We start from the raw sequence: 26,562 nt of genomic DNA, 5'->3' as shown, positions 1-26,562 counted from the left end.
ACTGACCGTAACATTATAACGCCCCCACGGCTGAAAGGGCGAACATGTTTGGTGTGACGGGGATTCGAACCAACTGACATTGAAGAAGAATTCATATTGAGAATAGGATTCGTGCAGAAACACAGACGTCAAATAGTCTTACTAGAAATATTTGCACAGTCTATGCCAAGGAGCTCCCTGTGCAATACATGATAATTACATCATTAGAGGTCAAACGTTCAATGACAACAAGGATGGAAACATAAGAAAATATAGATAATCAATCTAAACTGCATCAGTGCAGTATCCAGAGAGAAAAGTGGTCCGAACCAAATGTCAATCTCAATAATCGTCTCTAGAGGTAATACAAAAGGCAACTTGTTAGCTTCAGAAAAGACTTTCTAAATTTTCTGTTTAGAGGTTATTTATTTGTGAAGTTAGGTCTATCGTTGGTAGGCAGAATTGTAGAGCTTGTACTTCTTGTAGCCGAAGAAAAAACACTTTTTTCATCTTTAAGTAATTTGAACGTTGAATTCTTTTAGTTACCGAATAATTCAAAAGAACCCACCAAATAAAAGAAACTGTTATAATAATATATATTAGTTACCTCGCTCGTCATGTAGTTCCTAATGGTTGAGGTTGTTATCTTTTATTTATTTTAATTTTGCTTTCTACCTGCTCCAAATGCACTTCAGTCACTTTATTCTCGCCTTACTTTCAGAGAAAGTCACTGTTACATTTAATTCTACACCTATACTTTAGACTATCATAGTCCTTGACCAGTAACAAATTTATAACTATCCTAGACATCACACTGCTTTATTCCAAAGTTCTCTGTTAAATGCCCATGTTAATATTCTGAAAGTTATCTGGGTAATAATGTTTTTTATTTATTTTTTACTATTGATTAATATGGTTTTGTAATAAATATTTTGCTAGTTTCGTTAATGTGAGAAAACCTCTTGAGCTTCATTAGTAGGTCCTTATTGTTGAAACTGTTATCAGACTCTAACTTACAATGTACATTCTAGAATCTATGTTACAGTAACTAGAATTACATTTTAAAGTTAATTTGATGTCTATTATTAATTAATTTGTACGCTATAATGAATCGCACTATAGACAATAGTGTCTAGTTATCTTGTTTATCTTTTATTTAGACATTATAGTTTCAGGAATTGTTAGTTATTCAATTTTAATTACTTTAATTTACATTTAAAGTATTAATATTGTTATTTAATTAGCCAGTTTTTTCTTGATTTGCATTTTATGAAGGCGAAAACTTTCCTCACTTTTGAATCATACTTTTCTGATCTTAACTTTTAAGTATATTAGCCAAAACTCATACACTGTTAATGTATTCTAGTCATTTTATATTTGCACATTAAATTGGACGAGATTGTGAACAGTGGTATCTAGTTACTTTGTTCATTCTGAATTAATAAGGCAAGATGGCCAAACTTTTTTAACATTAGTATTTAATTATTATGGTTATCCAAAATTTGTACCTGTTGTTGACAATATTATTACAACTGTTGCTCAGTTACCCTGTTCATTGTGAATTTGAAAATCATGAAGATCAGACTCTAAGCATTGAGTTATCGTGGTAATTTGAATTTACACGTCAAAATGGTAGACACTGTTAACATTGTTTCTGAGTTATCTTGAATATACTGAATTTAGTACATCGTGAAGAACATAACTGCTAACAATTTTGTTACGTTACTACGGTCATTCCGAATTTCCATGTCATAAAGGCTGGAGCTCTATATGTAGAATATTTTCAGAGATAATCATGGTTCTCTGGGTGCGTAAAAGTCAAATCTAACCACCCTGCCATGCAGCTAACCACATGTTTCTCCGAGTACACAACCATTTATTTTAGAGCTCAACTGTAAGAGTGTGGTTCTTCAAGAAAATCAGTTTCAAAGAATACACAAAGCTATAACATTCTTCGTACTTTTCTTCGCAGAAATAAAAACACTAAGTCAGATTTAAGCTCATTTGTATTGAACAAATGTCGCATAAGTGATTTAGGAAATTCTAAACTATAATAAAAACAAGACCGCTTTTCTTTGCTACATTTTAATATCACGCAATGACCAACGAAACATTACATTACAGAAAAATCACCATTATCTTACAGCACATCACGTATAACACGCACCATTATATTTAAATATAATATAGATTTGAGTAGAATAAGGTTATACTACTGCAACAGACTACTTACAACGAGAGAAAATCTTCAGACTATTAATGTATATTAAAGACCAAAATAAGTAGGGAAATTAATTTTCTACATATTGTCAGTAACCAAACTCTTTATCCAGTTTGGATTTCAGTGCTATTAACTTGGTATTTATCACATCCAAAGCTGAGCATCAGCAGATATAGTTCAAATAACTGTTTTGTTTGTTGTAATTTTCTAGCATCATCGTAAAATTTTGCCTAATTTTATTACGTGTATTATAATATGAATCTTTTTGCACTACTAAATATACCTTACAATACTATATAACTACATTTATAATGAAAACTGTAAGTAATATTACCATTTTTTTTCGAACTCAGTAAAAGGTGCTACGTTCTTTGCGCTAAAGTTTCGTAAAAGCAAAGCCAAGAAATCTAGTCGCTTATTGAGATTTAGTGCTTATGGCTGTGTGCACTATAAATTAATAAATAAAACTAAGAAATAGAACCATTGTTATGTCTGTTGCGCTACAATTTGGCAAGTAACGCAAAGAAAGGCACTCATTAACGTTCAGTGCAGAGTTTCTGTACCTTACGGTTTATTAAATAAAGTTAAGTAACATATTAGAAACTAATACTGACGTATGTATGCTCTTCGGTTTAATAAATAAAGCAAGTCCCTCATTAAAAATTAGTCTTTGTGTCTTCATGTGTTAGGGTACAGTGAATAAAACAAAAAAGTCAGTCATTAACATTTTGTGCTAGTGTTCGAGCGCTGCAAAATTCACGTGTAATATGAAGAGACTGAATCATTCGTTTAAAAGTTAATGTTGACACCTGCATGTGTAGTTATTTATGTAATGTGAAAGAAACAAAAAGTTAGAATTGACGTTATACTGTATAAACTACAAATAATGATGACATAAGTTAGTTTTATGTCTTACACGTATTGAGGCAGAAACATAATGAATTACTAAATGTTAGTACTGTTCTTTCTGAATGATATATGTTACTAAGGTACATAATTATTAATAATTGATGGTAAAGTTTGTGAGAGTTGGCATTTATTTAAAACTCGAAATGTTTATATAAGTTAGTACTGATGTCGGAGTGTGCACCAAAATGTAATATATATATATATAGTGATGACAAAGAAGTTATGAATTTATGATATTGAAGCTAAGAATTTTATGTTTATGCATGCTTAACTTTCGTAAGGTTCATTCTATTTTATCTGTTGTACGTACCGTTTCTTGGATCTTAAATAAAATACATCATTATGCAGACAGTCTTTTCTTCATGTCATTCACCTATTTAGCATCCAATACAAATTTCCAATATAATAATGATATTTTAAAACAAATTTAGCAAACAATAATTCTAATAGATATTCCTTAGATTTTTTCTTATTCCTGAAGGATATTACAGTGATTTTATACAGCTTTATTAAATGATATCATTTCAGTATCGAACAACTTATAACATCTGTTCAATTACAAGCTATTTGAAATTTACGAGAAAGTTAATTATGGTTTCTCATTAATATTAAGTTCTAATTAATGCAAGCTAGCTATCTATATCAGAACTAAAATATATACCTAATAAAGAGCATAAATCGGCATTGGGGATAATTGTCAATGTCATTTATAAGAGCAATAAAAATGTATTATATATGCATCATAGAAATCAAACATGATATGATGTAATTTACTGGAAGTATGTTCGGCTTACACTGACGTAACATATTCCCATATAAATGTTCTATAGTAAGAAAATGTTTTTAAAAACAAAATCTGCGTTATGTCTTAGTGAAATCTTTAAACACTTTGTTGTACTTTTTACTAAAAAAATACCATTATTGTTTCTAGAAACCATATTATTGCGCATTCATTTTTTTCTATTTGGTCTTCTGATGATATCTGCTGACTTTGAAATTACTGACCATTATCCAATCTTGTACTTGTTGCAGAAAAAATATAACTTTAACTGTTGAGGATCAACAATTAAATATCAAGAAGTAACAAGATACAGTATATCCAGGCCATGAATTACATGAATAGTATCAGCTAAAATAAGCACACATAAATTGTCTTACTTTTATGAAATAATAGCAAAAGGCAAACATCTGCTATTAAAACAATAAGTACACGATTATGCTTATAGGAAAACCTTTAACTCTATAGAATATAATATCTATGGTTTCAACGTTTCACCAGGTATCATCAGGTACAACAACTACAAGAAGTGTAGTTTTAGAGCAAAGCCACAGCGGACTATCTACTGTGTCTACCAAGGGGAATCGATCTCCACATTATTTTAGCGTTGTAAGTCGGTAAACTTATCGCAGTCCCACCAAGAGACAAACAAGAAGTGTAGTTTTAGAGCAAAGCCACAGCGGACTATCTACTGTGTCTACCAAGGGGAATCGATCTCCACATTATTTTAGCGTTGTAAGTCGGTAAACTTATCGCAGTCCCACCAAGAGACAAACAAGAAGAGAACTCCTAAGCTAGATAACTCAAACAAGTAGCGGATGGATTTAAGTTTTACATAACAGGGTACTTCCTTTAATTATTGATTTATTTAATCCTACAATTTTACTTTAATTGTAAAAACTATAATATAAGTTTAAATGCTATGCATCAACCAAAACATCGGAACAAGAGAATATTATGTTGAAGCCATGGCTTTGAATTTCCAAGCGACACAAATTTTCTAAGAAATATATGTTTTAAAGTAATCATAAAGCAATCCATTCTTTTGTTGCATTGCCATGGAAGTTTACTGGAGTATATAAAGATAAATATTCTTAAAATACATACAACAAAATAGTTGCGGAATAATACACAATGCAAATCTAAGGGAGGACAAATGGATCAAGAAAGAGGAAGGTTTTGAAACAGGTTTCTTCCTTTTTTCTTCTATATCAAAATGTTATCCAAAAAGGCTTATTCCAAAGTCTCAAAGATATCTCAGGACACTTTGCTGAATTTCTACATTAAATATTTGGAAAAACAGCCTATGTACAGGGAAAAATGTCTTCTTCTTCTTACCTTCAGAATTGGATTGCATTTTTACAGAATAATTTCTTGACACCTAACAAATGTGAGGTGTCTTATTTTGATTATGGAGAATAGTGACGCGCAATCTATACCGAAATAGAAGTTCCGGGCTGTCTGTATAGACTACCAGCTTTATAAACAGAACGGAACTCAACTATGTTTAAATTTGTTTTAAATAGTATTACCAATAGCTCAGAAACATTCGTTTCATTATGAAACTCTAAGTTACTCTTTATATTAGGGCATCAAATGAATAACAATAATAGACCCTTTCATTTTCGAATTCGATGCCAAGCATTATTAGACCCTTTCATTCTCTTGTAAAAACAAAGCCCTATAACAAATATGCAAAAAATGGCTGATGCTCTTCAAGAATCATAATGTTATTTCTCACGACAAAAGTTATTCCAAACTTTGAGATATTTATATGTCTATATATTATTTTAAGTTGAATTGAAAAATAGTAAACTTCCTAAACTAAAGGTGTAAAGTTCAAATACATTCATTTCTATGCCTTTTAAAATGTAATTTTCTCACAAATACCTAAATGCATGTTATTTGCTGTAAGAGAGCGTATCTCATTAAAACAAGATTTGTATTTGTAAGATTTGTAAGAACCATAAACACATAAACAGGCACTTACAAATGTAGAAAACACTGAAAAAAAGAGCATTTCATCGGCACTGTAGTTAAAATCATAATTCCTAGAAAAAGATTGCTTTCTGTAGCGAGTAAGAAAAAAAAAGAAAGGACAACTAAACATAACTTACTACTGATACGGTGTACAACATATTGTTACTATCTCGTATGTTTTTAATAATTACAGGTACTGAGAGTATTATAAACATTTCTTGAATCCGAAAATATTCCAGTTATGCTTACGGTTCATTTGAACTCAATAATTATAATATTTAACTCTTACTTTTCCTTACGTGCTTTATCAAATACACCAGTAAAATGTTTTGAGTAAACAGCACGTGTAAAATTCAATTACTTCTACTTCTGATACTTGTTCAAAAGGCAATATTAATTATAAATATCCAATAAAAAGTATTTAGTCCTCGAGTGAGTTAGCCGTATGCTTACAAACTTACAACGGTTTAATTCCCCACATAGCCCAGTTGTGTAGCTTTGCCCTAAAACTTAAACAAACCATCATATTATTTATCATTACCTAGCACATACAATTAGAGCAAAATTTCTATTGCTTATGCTTGAAACTATCGTTCAACTGCTTATTGTTAAAGTACTGGTTATTATTTTTGCAGTGGTTAATATTGTACAGAAGCTTGTAAGGTATATCGATTTATTATTTTGTTTTCTATATTGCAACCTCATTTCTTTATTTAATTAGAAATTTAAATTCTACTCTGATTTTCTTTTGTTTGTTTATTTACTTTTTGTAATGAATCATTAGCTTTTGAAATGGTAGAACAAGCAATATCCGACACGTGTAAATAGATTTATTACGAACTGGGATATGAGAGACAGGGTAAGTTAGCCGTTACCTTTGATACACATATGACAGCCTGTGTGTTCAAGCATAAGCATTTCCACTTGATTTTCGAAACAAGCGTTGTTATATTATCTTATCCAAAACTCCGTAACGTCTGCTTATACTTATAACTAACAGTGTTTCTTTGTTTTGTTGAATTTCGTGCAAAGCTATTCGAAGGTTATCTGCACTAGCCATCCTAATTTAACAATAGTAGACTAGAGGGAAGGAACTCTGCCATGCGAGCTGGAATGAACTTATTCCAGCCCAGGTGATCATGCCAGTCTCAAGCCCAGATGAAAAATAAGATTTCCTATCAGGGCCAGTCACCCGAGTGTAAAACTTCTTGTCTAATATAAAATATGTATCTCGGGTTAATTGGAGATGAGCATATGGCTAAGGTGTTTGCTGTAAGCTACGTGCAACACTATCCCTCGGTTGTTGTGAGAAACGGAAGAGGGGTACCGCACACTCCACAACTGCGACCAAAGAAGCAAGTGGAAAGGAAGCGTAAAAAGGAGTGTATAAGCAGATATGGAGCTTTGTAAACAGGAGACTAAATTAAAATGCAAGAGAGCTGGGAGAAGGATATAACGTATACTACTGCGGTCAGAATACAAGGAGAAATGGAATGGGCATAAACTAAATACAGAATTCAAATAGAAAGTAATCGAAGTATAAAGGATAAGTGACAGAGCTATCACGGTAAAGGTGGTTTTTAGTGATATAATTATAAACCTGATATCAGTGAATACTCTACAACAAGGTGGTCAAGAGGATGAAAGTAACAATTTAGGGAATATCTTGAAGAGCTGGTCATTAGGTACCATTAATGAAAGGATTATAATTGGAAGGGATCTAAACAGCCAAATTGGTGAAAGATAAGTTAACTTTCAGGGAGTGCATGAAGGACATTAGTATGGAATCAGAAATGAAGAGGGAAATATAATTCTTGAATTGGGAGACGCTTTAGAAATGTATATTGCCATCACTGGATTTCAGAAAACAGAGCAACACTTAATTACGTATAACAGTAGTCAATACGCAAGACAACTTGACTTTGTGGTTGCCAAATGAATAGGTAGAAAGAATATTAATAACTGCAAAGTGAGATATAGGGAGAAAACAGTGAACCAGCTGTTGATAATGGGTATAAAGATACAGGGAGAGAACAGTATAAAGAAGTGAAAAATAGGAGCTAAATTGAAGATGTGGAAATTGAATGGAGAAAATATCAGTAAATTCAAAGAAAAAGAGACCAGATGGAGACAAAACACAAATGCAAATGCAGTGGAAAGAAAAGACCTGGATCAGGAATAGGAAGCAGGTGTTAAAGTCTGTGGAGCATCAAAAGGAAGTAAATAACAATATATAGATACATGGTAGTGGAATGAGGAAGTGCAGGAAGCGATAACGAAAAAGAGAAGAATATTCAAAGAGTCGCAAGAAAATGAAAACAACACTCTCGTGTATAGGGAAGCTAAAAGGAATGCCAAGCAAGCAGTGGCCATGGGAAAGAAAGAATCATTGGTGGAATATATAGTAAGCTGCAAAATCTATAAAAAAAAAACACAAAGATATCTTGGAGAAGTAAATGCATTAGAGAACAGAGAGGGGTCAATAGCTGTTAAGGGTGAGGACATAAAGAAAAGTTGGATGCAGTATTATGAAGAAATGTTGAATGTAAAACATGAAAGAGATGATATGGAGGATGTGGTCAGAGTTCAATGACTAGTAAAAGAAATAAGTAGATCAGAAGTAAAAACTGTATCATGAAAATCAAACAAGGTAAGGCGAGTGGCTGGCTCATCATGGGTGACAGTTGAGGTTATTAGAACAATGGGTGAAGAAGGCGTGGATAAGGTGAGTGCGCCAATCAGGGGTGATAGCTGAGATGATCAAAGCCATAGGTGAGGAAGTCGTGGATATGGTATGGAAGTTCTTGCAGTTAGTATAGGATGTGTAGAAAATTTCAGAAGACTGGAGAAAGAGCACAGTGGTATCTAGACATAAGCAGAAGGGTGATGTATTGGAATGTGGTAATTATAGAGACGTTAAGCTAATTGAGCATCTTTTGAAAATCTTCGAAGGAATGTAATATCAATAGCTAGGAAACAGTTTTGTTTTATACCGGAAAAGAGCACAGTTGATACAATGTACATTTTAAGATAGTTGCAAAATAAGATCTTAGAAGAAAATGGAACATTATATTGGCGTTTTGTAGACTTAGAAAATGCATATGACAGGGCACCAAGAAAGATTTTTTGTTGTTTTTTAGGAAAGAAAGGGGTATCAGAAAAACTGTCTGAATGATCCAAGGTGTACAAAGAACAAAACAAGGAAATACTGATGAATTTGAAGTAAAGGTAGGATTGCATCAAGGGTCGGCTTTTAGCTCATTCCTCTCTATAAAGATAATGGATGTCTTTTCAGAAAACTATCAGAAGAGGAGAGATATGGGAATTGTTACTTGCTGACGATCTAGTGATTATGGCTAGAAGCGAGAAGGAACTATAGGTAAGATATAGATTGGGGCATGAATAGTTGGAGTGAAATGGACTTAAGGTAAATACAGGGAAGACGAAGACATTAGCAAGTAGTAAAAGAGGAAGACATCTAGTCAAAATATAAGATAGGCCGGACGGAGAGATAACCCAAACAAATGAAGTACCTCGGCTCATATACAAATGAGACTGGGGAATGCGACCTGGAAATAAGAGAAAGTGTGGATGACAGAAGTAGAGCAGTATTTCGGGAGTTATTTGTGTCAAGAAAATTGCAAGGAAATTAAAAATTTGGATGTTTAAGACTGTAATTGGATCATTTCTGTTGTATGGAGCAGAGCTATGGAAATTGTAAAGGAAAGAAGAAAGTTTGCTGGAAAAGACGGAAATGAGAATGTTACGTTAGATGATGGAAATATCGTTAAGGAATAGTATTATGAGTGATGATATTAGAAAGTAGGCTGGGGTATGTAAAATAATAGAAAAAGCGCGTGAAGCTAAACTGGGATGCTATGGGCACGTGGAAAAAAGGGAAGAAAATAACACAGTGGGAAGAATAATTGGAATATTAGTCAATAGAGTTCACGGAATAGAGTTCGTCAAAAACTGAGACGGAAAGATAGGATAGGTCAAAACATGACAGAAAGTAAAAATGATTAATTGATAAATAACAAAGGGAAAGCGAAAGTTATTATAAACATATTTTTACAAGAATTCATATATACGTATATATTTTTTCACGATTACAAGAGGTACTGTGGAGCTTACATGTGTTTTTTTCTTTTGTTTCTCTGCAGTTGCCAGACTCAGAACATATTGGGCAGCGAACTGGTGTTTGAGATCCTTTCTCATATTCTCTAAGAGATAAATTCATATTCATACAAAACGAAACTATCTACTATTGCACACCGATTATGATCACAACACTTTGGTCTTATTACTATCAATAAAAATAAATGCGTTGTCTTATTGGAGTGTTTCATCGAATAATCTGACAAGAAAACCATCTACCTGGTTTTCACTAAGTTGCTATAACTTTGTTCTTATTTCAAATAAATTTGTCAGAAAAACAAAAGTATGTATAAAAATAAAATAATATACCCCTAATGTACATACATCGTTGAAATTAACAGCGAGTCTAAACAAAAATATTATTCAAATAAATTAGTTAAGTAACACTGTAAACAAAATTTTGTGTGCGCGTGGCAACATTTCTCAATTTCTGGTTATCACAGCAAACGCCACGTATCAAATGTTTGTTATTAAACATTGGGCGTAAAATGTAGTTTAGGAAAAAAATCCAAAGAAAAGTGGCATTTTTCGAATAAATCTTTAGGACATTTAATTTAAGTTTCTTATATTTTTTCAAAGATCGAATTTCAAGTAGGAGAAGAGAAATATTGGTTAAAAAAAAAGCGTAAGCATCCAAATGGACTTCTCACAAAATATCATATGTAAACATCTCTTATTCAGGCACAAAAAATTTAAATAATTTTGATACACTCTATATTCAAAATTATAATTTTTAAAAATATTAATGATCTTTCCATTGAGTCCGCTTATAGGCCCAAATACCTTCTCTCCAATATGATAAACTAAATTAAACACATACTTTGTTTATCTCTCGTTCTTTGTGTAATACATTTAACTCATAAAAGTTTATCAATGGATTAGTTTCAATAACTTTTAAAAACATATATTTAGATAATATCTGCATCACATGAACTATGTTATATCAAATTATATAACTATAATATAGTTAACTTTAAAGTTATTTCCTGAATAATTAATATAATTCAAACGAAAAATTTCAGGTAAGAGTTTAATAACTTGGCCACGAAAAAAACCTTCAATATTTGAAATGTTAGCAGCATTTTGGATATTTATTATTTCCCACACTATAGCTTTGAGTGAAAGTTTTAAGCAAACTTCCTACACTACCAATTTGGCCCCAGTTTATTTTATGTTCTTATAGAAGTTTTCTCTCCTGTGAAAATACTGATGTTATAGACGAACATCCATAATTCAAATCTTACCTATATAATTAGAATTTTCCTGAAGACTTCTAGTTAATTTTACAAATTTCATAAAAATAAATATCGCTTGTCACAAGGGTATATCAATAGCCTTTTAGGCAAATTGTTATCAAAGGACACAACACGTTAAACACTATTGGGCTATTTATTCTACTTTTATAATGGAAAAGAATATGCATAATATTTCGCTTTAACTAATTCTATAGTTGTAGTTTATAACAAGAAAATCACGCACCGATATTACAAAATCTTCACTGACAGCAGCCTGTCTGTCTGTTGTAATCTAAAGGTACTAACTCTACTATAAAGAAACTACATACTACTGCACACCGATTATGATCACAACACTTTAGTCTTGTTACTATTGATAACAAAATCCGGAAATACAATACACCGGACAAGATCACTGACCGAGAAATATAGAAGTGTTTAGAGTGCCTATGGAATTTCATCCCAGTGACACTATATGTAAACAAAGACATTATACATAATTTTAACATTACACATGATTATTATTAGGGCCAGGTTTACCTAATACCTCCATGATCCAACTCTTCCTGGCTCACAGTTGCTTACAAACTTTAAGTAGTAAGCAAATTTTGTATCACAGCTCACTTGGCCAAAACAATACACAAAGTAAATCGAAGTTAAATATCACTGTGCTTAGATTTTTAAACAATAAATTTTACTTTATTCACTTTCTACATGTTTAAATCCAACTTAAAGACGAATTACAAGCTTCTGCGTGCTCACGTACACATTAACGTGTTGTAGCTTTCGAAAAAACTCTGGTTCCTCAGTCCGAAAACAAGTTGTGTTTTGTTAAGTCCGTTGAAAATTCTACATAAATTCATATTCATTCAAAAAGTAACTCAATGATCCACGGCAGACAGAGAAAGCTTGTGTATAAGTCTTTAAGAGGAGATCAAACATATAGTATTTAAACGTATACCTCAAAAATTAAGACTAACTACAATAAAAAGGTTCATTAATGCTCATGTATAGAAGTGACAAAATAACTCTTACTGCACATCATCATCACAAATTATTAAATTGTGTTAATATAGGGGTATTTAAGTTTCTGACGAGTTAAAATTATTTATTCTTGTAAACGTACTTCTATGATCGTAAATCTAAGAGATATTAACCATTCTATGACGTTTAGTAGAATTGTTGTGAATGGTTTTGAGAAGACACGCGAGATAAAGCGAGTTGCGGTATAACATGCCTGTGTGGAAGGGCTGACGGTGTCTGAGAATGAGCCGGAGCAGGCCTATTAATATTTGATAGGCTTTTTATGTTGGACAGTATATTCATAACTGCTCCATTGTGGCTACTACCATTGTTATGACATATTGGTGATTCTTTGAGTTGGTTAGAGCCAGAACTGCCTCCACTCTTGGATAGATTGGCCACTTCTAGAGGTGCTGTGGAGCTTATATGTGTTTCTTTCTCTCGTTTCTCTGCAGCTACCCGACTCAGAACATATTGGGCAGCGAACTGGTGTTTGGGATCCATTCTCATATTCTCCATATGGAGTAGAAGGCCTGAAAAGAAGGATTTAACCATAATAAAAAATTTCACTGAAAGACACGGTTATATAAACTCCCCAGAATACAAAACTCTTAGACGGTAGGTAAACTACCACAGTCTTTTAAAATTGCTAGAACAATAGATGACAGATTACGTGGAGTATTGTGTACATGCTCTTTAATTCTTGAACAACAACAAAAAAAAACTGTAGAGCCCATATAGCCATGGTTACAACTTGGACATGCAAATTTATAGATGAAGTAAGAGAGTTGCGATGAAAAAACGCTGTATTTAAATTTAAAGCAATTACAAAGAAATAGTTTTCCTTTTCATTTGATTGGTAATTAGAAGTTCTGTATAATTCTAAAATTAACAAATGTTCCGCTAATAAACAGATAGTATATTGCTTTTTGCGTATGCATAGAACTGCCAAAATCACTCTTACTCGCCCCCCAGTGGCACAGCGGTATGTTTACGGACTTACAACGCTAAAATCCGGGTTTCGATACCTGTGGTGGGCAGAGCACAGATTGCCCACTGTGTAGCTTTGTGCTTAGTTACAAATAAACAATAAACACTCTTACTCCTACAAATGATCTGTTAATATTGGGGTATTTAATTTTCTGATGGGTTACAGTTATTGTGTTTTGCCGTATACAGGGAAGCATGTTTAGAACTAAATAAAAATATTAAAATTGTTTTGAATTGTAAGGTTTTTCCTCAAATTTAACATAAAATTATTTTCAAACCAATAATTCGTGTGAGTAATTGCTTTAAATTCAAAGACAGTGTTTCTAATACGCGGAGCTCTTATTCCATCTATATATTTACATGTCCAACGTGTAAATATTGATATGTTACCATTACGAATCATTCTTTGAGTTCAAGAATTAAAGAACATGCGTAAAAGGCTCTATATAACCAGTAAGCTGTTATTATACATGGTTTACAAGACTGTAACATTTTACTTACATTTCAACTTATTTAAAATTTTCGCTAGTAATAACAACAACTCTTAAAGCACCATTAGAAATATAACTTGTTAGAAGCTAGTAATAGCAACAACTGTTAAAGTACCATTAGAAATATAACTTGTTAGAATTTATTAAAAGAAATATAAAAAGTACATTGCATGACAAAAGAAGGAAGCAAAATACTTAAAATGCAAAATAAGTTATGAAATTACAAATATATTTTAAATATAAAACCTGGAATGAATGGTAAAGAATAACTGTGGTTTTGTTTATTAATAAAGGGTAAAGAATAACTGTGGTTCTGTTTATTAATGAAGTGTAAAGAATAACTGTGGTTTTGTTTATTAATGAAGTGTAAAGAATAACTGTGGTTTTGTTTATTAATGAAGGGTAAAGGATAACTGTGAATTCAAATTTAATAACGAGGAGCTTACTTTTTAGAAAATAAGCTTCGAGACGGCTTAAATTGATAACCAAAGAAACAAATGTACAACGTTTCAACAAGATTATATCATCATCAGGTGCAAGTAGGTTACATAGACACCGGAATATATTTAAGATGATTGCTTAACAGCTTAGTAAAGGTATTTGGTACCCCGGGGTGTTGGTTTAGAGTATGGGTGTTTTGTTCAATTAAAATAAAGTCTTGGCCAAAATGTTTCCATATTTTATAACAAGCAAAATCATTGTTATTAAGATGGAATACAAATACACTTAGTGCTGTCAAACTGAGAAATGCATGTTATATTAAATATCTACATATGTAATTTGTATAATGAAACAGTTCTATGGACATCACGAACGATTTATTAGAACAGCAAACAATTTTACCAGACACTGTAGAAAGATAGTTAATTCACCATTTCACCTATCACAACAAAATCTTAGCAAAAAATATAATGACAAAATATAACATCAATCTATTATAAATAGCGTCTGTAACCTTGTATCAGTTCATATTAAACATTCAGTACTTGAATGGTCCTCCTCATAATCTAATAGCCTCCACAAGGCGGCGTGGCATGCTATCGATGAGATTATTGATGTAATCCATCCTGATTTAATCCCAACTTATCACTAGAAGCCACTACAACTCAGCTACAGTAGCTGGTTTAGGGTCATGGTTAGCAATTTTACGGCTAGGTTCTGCCAAACATTTCTCAATGGGATTACAATTTGGAGACCTTGCCGACCATGGCAATCTTGTACCGTCCTTCTGGTCGAAATAACCCTGTACAATACGTTCACTGTTGGCTGTGTCATTGTCATCCTGGAACACAAAGTTATTGACAAATCTTGCCCTAGCATATAGTAGAAATGTCGTCTCTATATGATGCTTGTAGGGGGCGCCATTGGTGGTTCCCTGAAGGATATGAAGAGCAATTTTTCCACCATGTTGAATAGCTGCCCAAACATTTACTGCACCATCTCCTGCGAGTTTCCTGTGGGAAAGACAGTCTTCTCACATCTGTTCTCCAGGCAAACGTCGAACACGAATACTACCATTAGATTTAACAAGTCTGAAACAGGACTCGTCTGAAGAGATGACATGTTGCTAGTGCCCTAACTGTAAGTTGGCAAACTATCTTGCCCAAGTAATACGGTGATGGCGGTGAATTCTGGTTAATATCAATTTGCAGATAGTCCTTCTTGCAAAATAACCTTGTTTAGTCATTTATGTCATTCTTGTCGTAAGTTGTTGCACGACTTATTTCGACCTTAACGCATTAACCTGGTCAAAACATGGTCATCTCAGGCAGTAGTTTTTCGGCGTCTACCAGTAGGCTTTCCTGGAAAAATGTTTCAAGTAGTTCGATGACGTTTTAGGATTCTGGATACAGTACACTGGGGGTACGTTACTGTTTCGGCAATGTCCATTTGCTTCATATCATTTTGGACAGTCGAACAATTTGACGCCTTATAACTTCTGGCACGTGACGAGGCATGACTCCACACCAAATACAGACAAATTGTCTGAACGAAGCTTGTTTGTTTGTTTTTAATTATGCACAAAGCTACACAAGGGTATCGAAACCCAGTTTCTAGCTTTGTAAGTCCGCAGACATACCGCTGTGCCACTGGGGGGCCTGAACGAAGCATTGATCTTTTTTAAAAAAGATTATACCAAAAGCACACCCTTTTATACAAAACAGGTGTGTACGTGTGTTTTGACGAACAAATGCTCAAAACAACTTATACAAACCAGAATAACAACTCATATATGCTTGTCCGATCATACGCTACCTTCTCTGTTACTACTCAGGCATTTACTCAATAACAGTAACAATAGACAATAACATTAATATAGGACAGTATGTAAACATTATGGCCAAGACTGTAAATGTTGTTATGGTGTGGTTCGGTTGATTAAGAAAGAGTGAAAAATAAGTGTGGTTCTATTGATTAAGGAAGTGTAAATAATAAATTTGGTTCTGTTAGTTAAGAAACTGTAAAAAAAATAACTGTGGTTCTTTTGATTAATGAAGGGTTGGAAAAAAGATAACTCTTGTTGTGTTCAATAACGAAAGACGAAAGATAACTGTTGTTCTGCTTATTAATGAAAGGCAAATAATAACTGTGGTTCAGTTGATTAAGAAAGTGTGAAAAATAATGGTGATCCTGTTGATTAAGAAAGTGTAAAAATTAACAGTGGTTCTTTTGATTAATCGAGAGCTACATAGGATAACTAGAAGTCTATTGATTAATGAAGAACGAAGGATAGCTTTATTTTTTATGTTTATGGTTTTGTTTACCGTTCATTTATTATTTCTTTCTATCGTTTAATTTATCTATGAATTTGTAGTTGCATTAAAACGCCAACTCACCTTCCAGTTAATCATTTGTATTTTGAGTAAATATGTATGTATGATGAAATTAACACCAGCTTCCCTAGCGGTGCGTACAGTTACTATTAATGTACCAAAAGATTATGTAAATTTATGATCACATAAGGTGTACTTTTGTGACTTACTCAGTGAATAAATACCATGCCAGAAGCTTCACTAAGAGATACTTAGAGATTGTGTACAGATTCTATTAATGTACCAGAAGATTATGTAAATTTATGATCACATAAGGTGTACTTTTGTGATTTACTCAGTGAATAAATACCTTACCAGAAGCTTCACTACAAGAGAGAGAGGGAAAAGGAAATTATTGCTATTTATCACTTGATATTGTTATTAGTATAGAAAGGTATTTTTTGGAATTAGGGTTTTTCTTTCTGGTTCTTTTCCCGATTCCATTATTTGAAATATCAATGATATTTATGATATATTGTTCATTAACATAAGTGCCAAGTCTTGGCCAGGCACGTGTTCATTAACTGTGTTTTGGTAAGTGTTGAATTTATTTCTAAGTGTTGTTATAGTTGTTTATTTTAGACCGTTACACGTTCTGTTGATTACTGAAAGGCAAAATATAGTTATATTGGATAACTGGAGTCTGTTGGTTAATGAAGAACTAAGGATAGTTGTATTTGAAAAGTTCTGTTGATTACTGAAGGGCAAAGGATAACTGTATATAAGAGGTATTTTTTTTACTTATGACTAGCAAATAATAACTATATTCAAATGTTCTGTTGATTAACTAACAGCAAAAGATACTAAGAGTTTTATGTTTAATGAAAAGCAAAGAATAATTGTGTGGAAAATAAATGAAGGTCAATAGATAAATGATTTTGTTGATTAATCAAGAGCATAGTTTAACTATTTGAAATGTTCTAGTAACTGAAATATAAAGGATAATTGTATTTGATACGTTTTGTTTATTAATGAAGGGCAAAGGATAGCTGTATTGTTATTTAAAGGTAAAGGATAACTGTTGTTCAGTTTTTTTTTAATGAAAAGCAGAGGATAATTTTGGTCCTGTTGATTCATGAAGGATAAATTATAACTGTACTAGCGAACCTGTGGGCCCTATGGCATTTACCAAGCCGCTATAATGCAAATTTAACGTTTTAACTACTGTTCTGCCGCTATTATTTAATTTCTTAAAGTTACGAACTGCAATGAGTAGGCCTACTTATTTGCATGCTCTAATGTAAATCAGTTCCAACTTTGGGGTCTGCTTTCGGGGAATTCCCATAAAAGTGTTTTCGCGAAATAGCAGTGTTCCCTAAGGTTGAAAGGTTTTACTTTTGTGCAAACCTTGAAACCGAGACGATTCGTTTGGTACCATTTAAAAGTTTGTGCGACCAGCGGTTTAGGAGAAGTTACGTGACACACACACACACAGAATCTTATTATACATATTTGAAAGTTTTTGTTGGTTATTGAGGGTCTAGACAGGAGAGTGTATTTGGATTTAAATGATTCCATAAATTAAGGAAGTTTGGAGAAAGTCTATATACTTGAAAGGTTCAGTTGGTTCATGAAGAACTGAATTAGAGAAAGTATCGTTGAATATGTTTACTTAAACTCTAAACATGAATATTTAGTAGTGTTCAAATGATTGCCTTGTTGTTTCTTGGGGGACTTAAACAAAAGAAGATTACTAAAACAAGAACAAAAAAAACGAGAATGTGAGGCAAGTATAGTGCCACGCCTACTGGTACTAATGCAGCATCTTTAAGCTGAAATTAGAATGTTAAGCTATTGTCGACCGTTATTATTACTAATGGTGACAGTAAAGATGACACGAAGATTTAAAACAATGTTTTAATGACCTCAAAATGAAATCACACAGGCAGCGTAAATTTTCTGAGATATAAATAACAATGAAAATGTAGAAGAGAAGACAGGAATTCTCCTTTTTTTCCAAAGCAGTAGATATACAGACTAAGGAACAATATGCTTATAGTAGCTTTTAATAATGCATGCAATGCTCTAAAACTATGCACTATACCAGCTTCTTGAGTAAATACACTTTGGCAAACAGAGCATGGCCACATGCGTAAAGGCGATGAAACTGATGACGTCTCAGGATGGCTTGTAATGTGTTTCCTTAACGATCCCTCATTGACATACGTCTTTCCACAAATGGGACATGGGCGGCTTGTTGTACGACGCTTGTCTGAATGAAAATCAGAATGAAAACCTCAGTAGCCTAATAAACAAATTCATTCGAAAATTTACTGTTATGAGAGTTCAATATTTTCTAATTTTGGTACGAGAGCAACTTAACTCGTCCTATTTCTAATTTCAAGATTTTGTCCTGTAGTTACACTATAATGGGAAAAATGTCCCAGTCTTGAGAACTAAAATGACACATGTGACAAGAAAGGGTATTTCTGACACTGTGACAATTAATACAATAACATTTGTTTGAACACGGTATCATTCTTAATGAAGATGAAAATGGTTGATAAAATATTATATTTACAAGGTTAGAACGTTTCGGTATAACTTATTTCATCTTTAGCGAAATCTGAAAATCGAGTTACAAAGTTGACTATTAACTAAAATTAACATATAATAACATAATCATTAGTTTACTTAGTATTAAGAGGAGCAGTAAATGGACGGATAAAACAATGATTATATGTATATTACACAACAGCTGTTTTATCAACTGTTTTCATCTTCATTATCAGACTTCAGTATCACTCTTTTTATACGTATTTCAACCCAAAACTTTTTCATAGTTGTTAAACTTTTGTATGTAATGAAAAATACAACATACGTTTACTAAAAAGTAAAAATAAATAAATAAAATTCAGAAAAAATAATGCAACAGTTGCACAAAAAAGTTACAAAATAATGACTAAATCACATTATAATGTAGCACGTTCAGCATGGTATTTCATTTTTTACTATTATCGTATGTTGCGAGATTATTTATTAAAGTATTTTCCATAAGTTGACACTTGTCGCAGGAATTATTCCTTGTAATTTCTTTTAAACTTTCTTTTAAAATACAGAGCTGTAAATGTTCTTATAATAACAGTGTAATAACTACATTCTTAACTTATCTGCCAAACATTAACACACGGAAATCAAAGCAGTTTCGACAAGAAAACAATATTTCAGATAACTGTATATGTTTGTAAATGTTTAGTTTTCTTTAGTAAGAATGAAAACGTTTTCCTACAGGAATCTTTTGATGGCATCTCGGCAGTTTCAGATAACGAATTGAAGATCTAGTGTGATCATCCCAGAAGAATAATAGAAGTGTTAATAATCAGTTACCAGCCATACATCTAACACGCAGATAATAGGAAATTAAAGGACAGTAGTTCTAGAGTATGACAGTATTGCTCTTTAAGGTTTATAACGTTTTCGAACTGAAGTTAAAATGCAATTTTATCGAGGTTTACCATATTAAATTCAGCTACTTAAGAAAAAAATATCACCTTACCAATGTCCGTTTTTTAGTAATTGTTACTACCTTTTGAATTTTAACGTACAATCATGTACTAAACTTTCAAATCATTTAGCTTAAAACAGTGTTCACGTCAAAATACTAAATCATTAGTCACCTAAACCTTCCGAGTAGCTTTAATTATGCTCATGATAATATATTTAATATTATGAAATCAAATCTGATCATATTCATAAACAAAATTATTTTCAGTTCTTGTATATTGCAAACAAATCTACTTAATTTCTTTCTTTGTGTAGCATTTTCATTCTTACTAACTTTTAAAAAATGCGAATATATATATATATATAATTTTTGTTTTCATAAGATTTCCATGATTTATTGGAAATAAATAATTTGCTTTAGATACTTTACTTTGAAATATTTTCACCGTTAATGAGTCATTTTAACATGAATTTGAACATGAAAATTTTTGAGAGAGTCCAATAATTCAATGTGTATATGTATGTGTGTGTTGCTTCTGTTAGTTAGAGAATGACCGTAATCAAAAGTGGTGTATTAATACAGCAGATATAGGGAAAGCGAGATGATTGAATTTGGAATGTCGGCGGCGAAATACAAAATTGATACTTGCAGGGCGTATTACACAGCTAGACATGTTAGTTTGTGGTATGTTTCAACCCTGTGCTCCACACTGGTTGAGATACATCTATGAAAAGCTAAGTAGAATTACGGACACCGATTGGTGGTGTTTCTAGCATATTTTATATCCAGAATGTGCTTCCCTAACTCTAAATGTTATAGGGGCGACCATATGTTTTCTCCATATCATCGAAACAAGGAACAAATACTATTATTAATTTGGCTGATGAGTGAAAGACAGCAGATTTAATCAAATCACACCTTTAGTAGCAAAACACTTAATGAGAAGTGCGGCCCCGGAGTAGTGTCCTTGAAGCTAGGGCAAAAAAGTCTTCATGATTAGCCCTAAAACACGATAAACTCTTAAATTGTTGTGAACGTATTTAGGTTGTGCATACGTTAATGGAGCTGTTGGACGATATTAAAGGATCCTTAAACCAAGGGAAAACAGGAGAGATTAATTCTGTTCTAAATTCCTTGATTGAGAAGGCAAACCTGGTCTGGATACGGTGTAAGTACCCAAAAATACGTAATAAATTTAAAAGCTTATTTTATGAAACCCGAATATATCTCCTATAAGAGACAGTTTAGTTTAAAACAAAAGAACGTGTAGTTTTGACCAAAAACAGGAACCCATAGGTGGTGTCACTTCTGGAGAAACGAATAGGAGAGAATACCTCAACAGAAGATGTTTTGGGTTGTAGATTAAGACTGACCTTTCACACGAACCGAAAACGAAAACAAAAAGGAATATAAAGAAACCAGCTGAGGGTCAGGAATCCACAGATTTATGTGTTCCCTTCAGATTCGAAGCAAAAACGGCCAAACTTAAGATATCTGGTAAAAGGACCAAAGAGCGTCAAAGTTAAGATACATAAAACAAAGATCAAACCTGAGATATATAAGGTAAAGACCAAAAACCACCAAACCTGAGATATATTAAAGAAACCAAAAAACACCAACCTTCAGATATCTAAAAGAAGGACCAAAAAACGCAAATCTGAGATATTTAAAACAGAGACCTGGAAACTTCAAACTTGAGACATTTAAATCACGGACCAAAAATCACCAAACTTGAGGTATCTCAACAAGGAACAAAAAAGCGCCAGATTTGAGATATTTAGACCAAAAAGCATCAAATTTGAGATATACAGAACAAGTAACTCACACATTGTTTGTTGTATAGTAACTAATGCTGTTGTCAGTGAGAGTGCATGGCCTTTTGTGTTTCTAGACCGAGGAATTACTCTAGTAGCTTGAATTAGTCATTGTAACCTGAGAAATACATAAAAGTAAGGTGAATTGCACAAATTATCTTTGACATCTGGCATCTGGTGTAACACAGTTCAACAGAAGAAAACTATTATCGTCACTACAATGTATGAAAGAGTCTTATCTGTTTGGGTACAAGGTTTAAATTTTGACGACAACGCAGCTTCAGATATTTAATTACAGATTCACTGGAATTACCAAAGAGCAGTTTCCTTAGGTTTCCAATATCTGACAATGTATTTTGACAAACGTACATTCCATGGACGTATCTTGACTTAATCATTGACATTTGTCAGTTAAAACGGGCAGAAGCAGTTCTCAGACAATATCAACTACATTTATACTTGTCATAAGACATTAGTATAAGGCTTATTATATTTTTAAACACTACATTATATATCTAGTCCCATAGTGAATTTCAAGAATTAGAAGATAGTATAATGATTGTATTCCATCCACACTATATTTGTCATATCCATTGCCAATGACGCCTTTCGCTCAATCCAGAGCTCTTCAGGCCGGCTGGGATACAACAACACAGCAGTTATCTGAACACTAGTTATGTAAGCTATTTGATACAACAACAATTGTTATGGTTTGTACGCCTCTTACAAGATGGCGAAGAATGATTACAATTATACTTGTCATAAAACATAAGTATTAGATCTATTATATTTTTAAGCACTACGTCTTTTATCTAGGCAATTGGGGATTTTCAAGAAATAGAGAATGTATAATATTAGTATTAATTCTGGGTTAACATTTTATTAACAACTGAACTAAGAGTTACACGCATATATAAGGTACTTTAATTTACCCAACTGCCCCAAACGTGCAACTGGTTCTACATAGTCTGATTTTGTAACAATTATAAACTACATGTAAAGAAAGAATGAAAAAAAAACTCAAATATAACTTTTATTATTCTCATCACAAATTAATCATTTAACTCAATTAGTTATACTTTCAGCCTTCTAATTTTTGCAAACTTTGATTTTGCTTCACATAACTTGAACCTTTTTTTATATAACAGCATTATGTAAAATAGCAAAAACAACAACAAAAACAAAAACGATTAGATAATATACTCAGAGCTCCGTGGATGTATTTGTTTAACTTTCTTCTATAAGTTCATAATAATAAAAGATATGAGTACTATGTGTTCTCACTCTTTTATTACACGATTTATAATCCTAGGGATCATTATGCATTACATCTAGGTCCACAATTTACTACTGCCATCTAAAGACGATATTTGTTTACACATTGCTAAACACAAAGTTACATATTATTTAAAATGACATTCTACACATTTTGTTTATTCTTAGATAAAGAATAGTATAAAGTAGTTAATATCATACAAAATAATTATATCGATGACATTTGTTGTGTCTAAATAGCAGAATGGGTGGTGTGTATCAGCCTTTCATTTTTGCTTAACATGCACGTTACCTTTTGCTTAAGACTAGAGAGACAGGAAAGCAAATTGAGTTGAATCAAATTACTTTTCTAAACAAAGAAAGTATTAAACAATCATTTTATTAGATTTACTGTTTTAGTGCAGTTGCAGATGCCAATTGTATTTAAAATAGTCCTGAGAATACAAACGGAGAGTAAAATTAATGAAAGACCACTTTAAAATCTTCACAAACTTTTGGTACGTGGCAAATTGCAGCCATATTTAGTTAACATTTTCTATCCACGTCCTGCCGATTTGAAGATTTTAAAGATACAACGTACTCAGTCAAGTTACACATTTTAATGTATTAGGAAAACTTCAAATCTTAAGAGGGGATTCACAGGTATATTATATTGAGTAATGACTGTAAACATTAACAATACATTACTGGCCTTCTGATTGTCACACTTAATATTATTTATAATAATTAACAAAGGTTACAATAAAGTTTACAAACCATTTTGAGTTAGATGATAATTTTGCATTTCTTAACAACTGCAGGATAGCACAAATCTATGTGTGTGTTTCCGTAATTACTTCTATCAAGCAGTTTTGATAGTTTTCTACATTTGCAAGGTGTAAATTTGGTAGATTATGTTTATCAGGTAATGATTTCTTGTGTTACATAAATTGTGTTTACGTTCTTAATGCTTTCTTTTTGGCAATTTATCTGAGGTAATTTACTAAAATAGCAGCTACTACCCAATGGACATAATTCCTCATTATTATGTAAGAATTATTTCTATTCAGCCGATATGAGTGTCTGCACACTTACAAAATAATTGTTTTCAATCAGCTTACAAGAGTATATCCATGTTTCTGTACAACTATTTTAGCCAAATTTCACAAATGTTTTTTCTAGATTATGCAAGAATCTTTTAACCAGTTTACATGGGTGCATACTTACGTAAGAATGAGATTTCATCAGTTTAATGAATGATTTATCGTAACTTGCTATCTTTCATGCATGAACGGAAGAATTAATTCAAGCCAGCTTCCACAGAAGTGTATGATTCTATAGAATTTATTCTCAGTTTTGTAATATGATTGTCTGAACTTTGTAATTTCTTAATACCTATGTTGCATGCTTCCCCAATGTACAATATATACATATATATAAGTATAATAGTACTGTCTGTTGCATGTCCATGTAACTACTTCGTAGGGTGTGAATGGATCTTCACCAAAATTTGTATGAAGGTTCGATCCATGCGGGAGTATAAACTTTGAGTTTTGCATTTTGCGTTTTTTTTTTGGGAGATTTTTTTCATTGTTTACCACTATTTCGCCCCCTGTTGATGGAGCTTCACCAAATCTGGCATGAAGGTTTGTTGGGTCCATGCGGAGATACATGCAAAGTTACGTTTTTTATGGGCTTTTTGCCATTTTTACTATTACAAATAAGGGAAGCTACTTTTCTTGTCCTAGGATAACCTTTCATTAATCAGGAATTTAAATAACTCCCGTCTAGGGAGGAGGTACTCCAACTAGTTTTGCAATATACCAGTAGAATGATGTTATTTACGTGTTTGTTTACAACGAATCAATATTTACATATTGCACTGTTATCAGTAAATGATATATTGTTATATATTGTATTCATTCTTTCAGTTACACTGATTATTGGATGATATTTATTAGAATGGCCAACTGATGACGAAATTACAATAGGACTTAAACTGGTGTAAACTGAAAAAGCTATTATTGTTTTTTTTATAATTGTTGTTTATGTTGTTTTGTTACATTTGATACTGCCGTACATTCAATACTATTAGTTACGTTGTTTTTCTACTACCTTATATTTAGCACAATTACTCCAATTGTTACTGTTATTTTTATATTGCAGTATGTATAACACACTTGCATCTACTTTTTCCTTGTAGGAATTGGACACGGCCTAGTGGTTAGCGTACCTTAAAATTAAAATGTGAGGGTTCACGGTTCGCGCCCCTTTACTGCAAAAATAAGCTTCGCACTTTGAGATCGTGGTTGCGTTATAAGTATGAAGGTCAAATCCCATTATTCGGTTAGATACAAGTGGTCCAATAGTTAATGGTGGTGGTGTTTAGCTGTCTTCCCTCTAGTTTATCAATTTAAAATTAGTGCAAGAAGCCGTTTTGTAATTTTGCCTTATGTCTAGCACTATTACTTATAATATCTCGTATATCTAGTACTGTTGCATCTGTTTGTTGTATTTTCCTATATCTAGCACTCCTGCATCTGTTGTTGCATATGTTACTACGTACTATTTATTCAACTGCTTGTACTGTTCTTTCTGTTGTTGGCATTGTATTATACCTAGTATTTCTGCTTCTTTGCTTACACTGGTGTGTGGGTATGTGTATAGTACTATAGGACTGTTTGTGGAATTATTTCTCTACAATTTATTAGACTGCTGCTAATAACTGCAGTTTTATTATGTAATCGAGTGTGATATAATGTATTTCGATATTGCATACTGCATCTTCGTCAGGTATTAAATAATTTTCGTTAAATATAATACAATATTGCTGCCTGTACATTGTATTTAAATGTTTTGGTATAGTTCACTATATTGCTGCAAGTATTGCACAGTTGTCATCGTATTGCTATATTATGTTGATTTTATCAGTGTCGTATTGTTGCCAAGAATTTCATTGTTCTGTTTAACTAAAATTATTCCTGATATCTACCGCATTGTGTTAGCAATACTATTTGTTGTACTCCTGCTAATCAGTAAATTGTCCTTAATTAACCGCAATAACCTATTCGGCGTTTTAACTCGATCTCTTAGTTTTTTAGAAACGATGCTGTTCTGTATGCATTTTTAGGTATAACTATATAAAAATATACACTGTCAATAATAATAAACGATTACAATTATGAATGAGCATAGGTAAATTTATGACTAAACTAAATATTCATATTAGTATGATAATATACACTTTCTTTCATTGTCAGTCAGTTTACAGTATTAAAACTTTCCTTTGCTTCTCTTTAGAAGAGAAAGTCACACTATTGTATAGACAACTATTTAGATAATTTATTCTACGTACAGAAGAAGCAAATTCAGATCATTTGACTTTGAGATCCTTTTGTAGTTAGAACTGTAAAGTAACTTGTAACCATATTACAGCTCAGTTTCCAAAAAGCCAATCCTAATTAGTTTCAAC

At 32.4% G+C, this 26,562-nt stretch overlaps 1 protein-coding gene across 1 annotated transcript in view; it reads right to left on the bottom strand.

Moving 5' to 3' along the window:
* Nucleotides 1–3,425: 3,425 nt before the first annotated feature.
* The window catches only part of LOC106460885 (zinc finger protein 384-like), a 115,451-nt gene continuing 92,314 nt past the window's right edge, over nt 3,426–26,562 (bottom strand). Inside the window, exons 6-7 of the mRNA XM_022387690.1 lie at nt 18,622–18,789; nt 3,426–12,816 (exon numbers count right to left, since the gene is read on the bottom strand). Coding sequence (XP_022243398.1) covers nt 12,431–12,816; nt 18,622–18,789 — 554 coding nt within the window. The 3' untranslated portion in view covers nt 3,426–12,430. The remainder of the gene's footprint in view (nt 12,817–18,621; nt 18,790–26,562) is intronic.

This window comes from Limulus polyphemus, unplaced genomic scaffold, assembly GCF_000517525.1.
Source record: "Limulus polyphemus unplaced genomic scaffold, Limulus_polyphemus-2.1.2 Scaffold856, whole genome shotgun sequence".
Lineage (NCBI taxonomy): Eukaryota > Metazoa > Arthropoda > Merostomata > Xiphosura > Limulidae > Limulus > Limulus polyphemus.
This window is presented reverse-complemented; position numbering and strand designations above follow the sequence as displayed.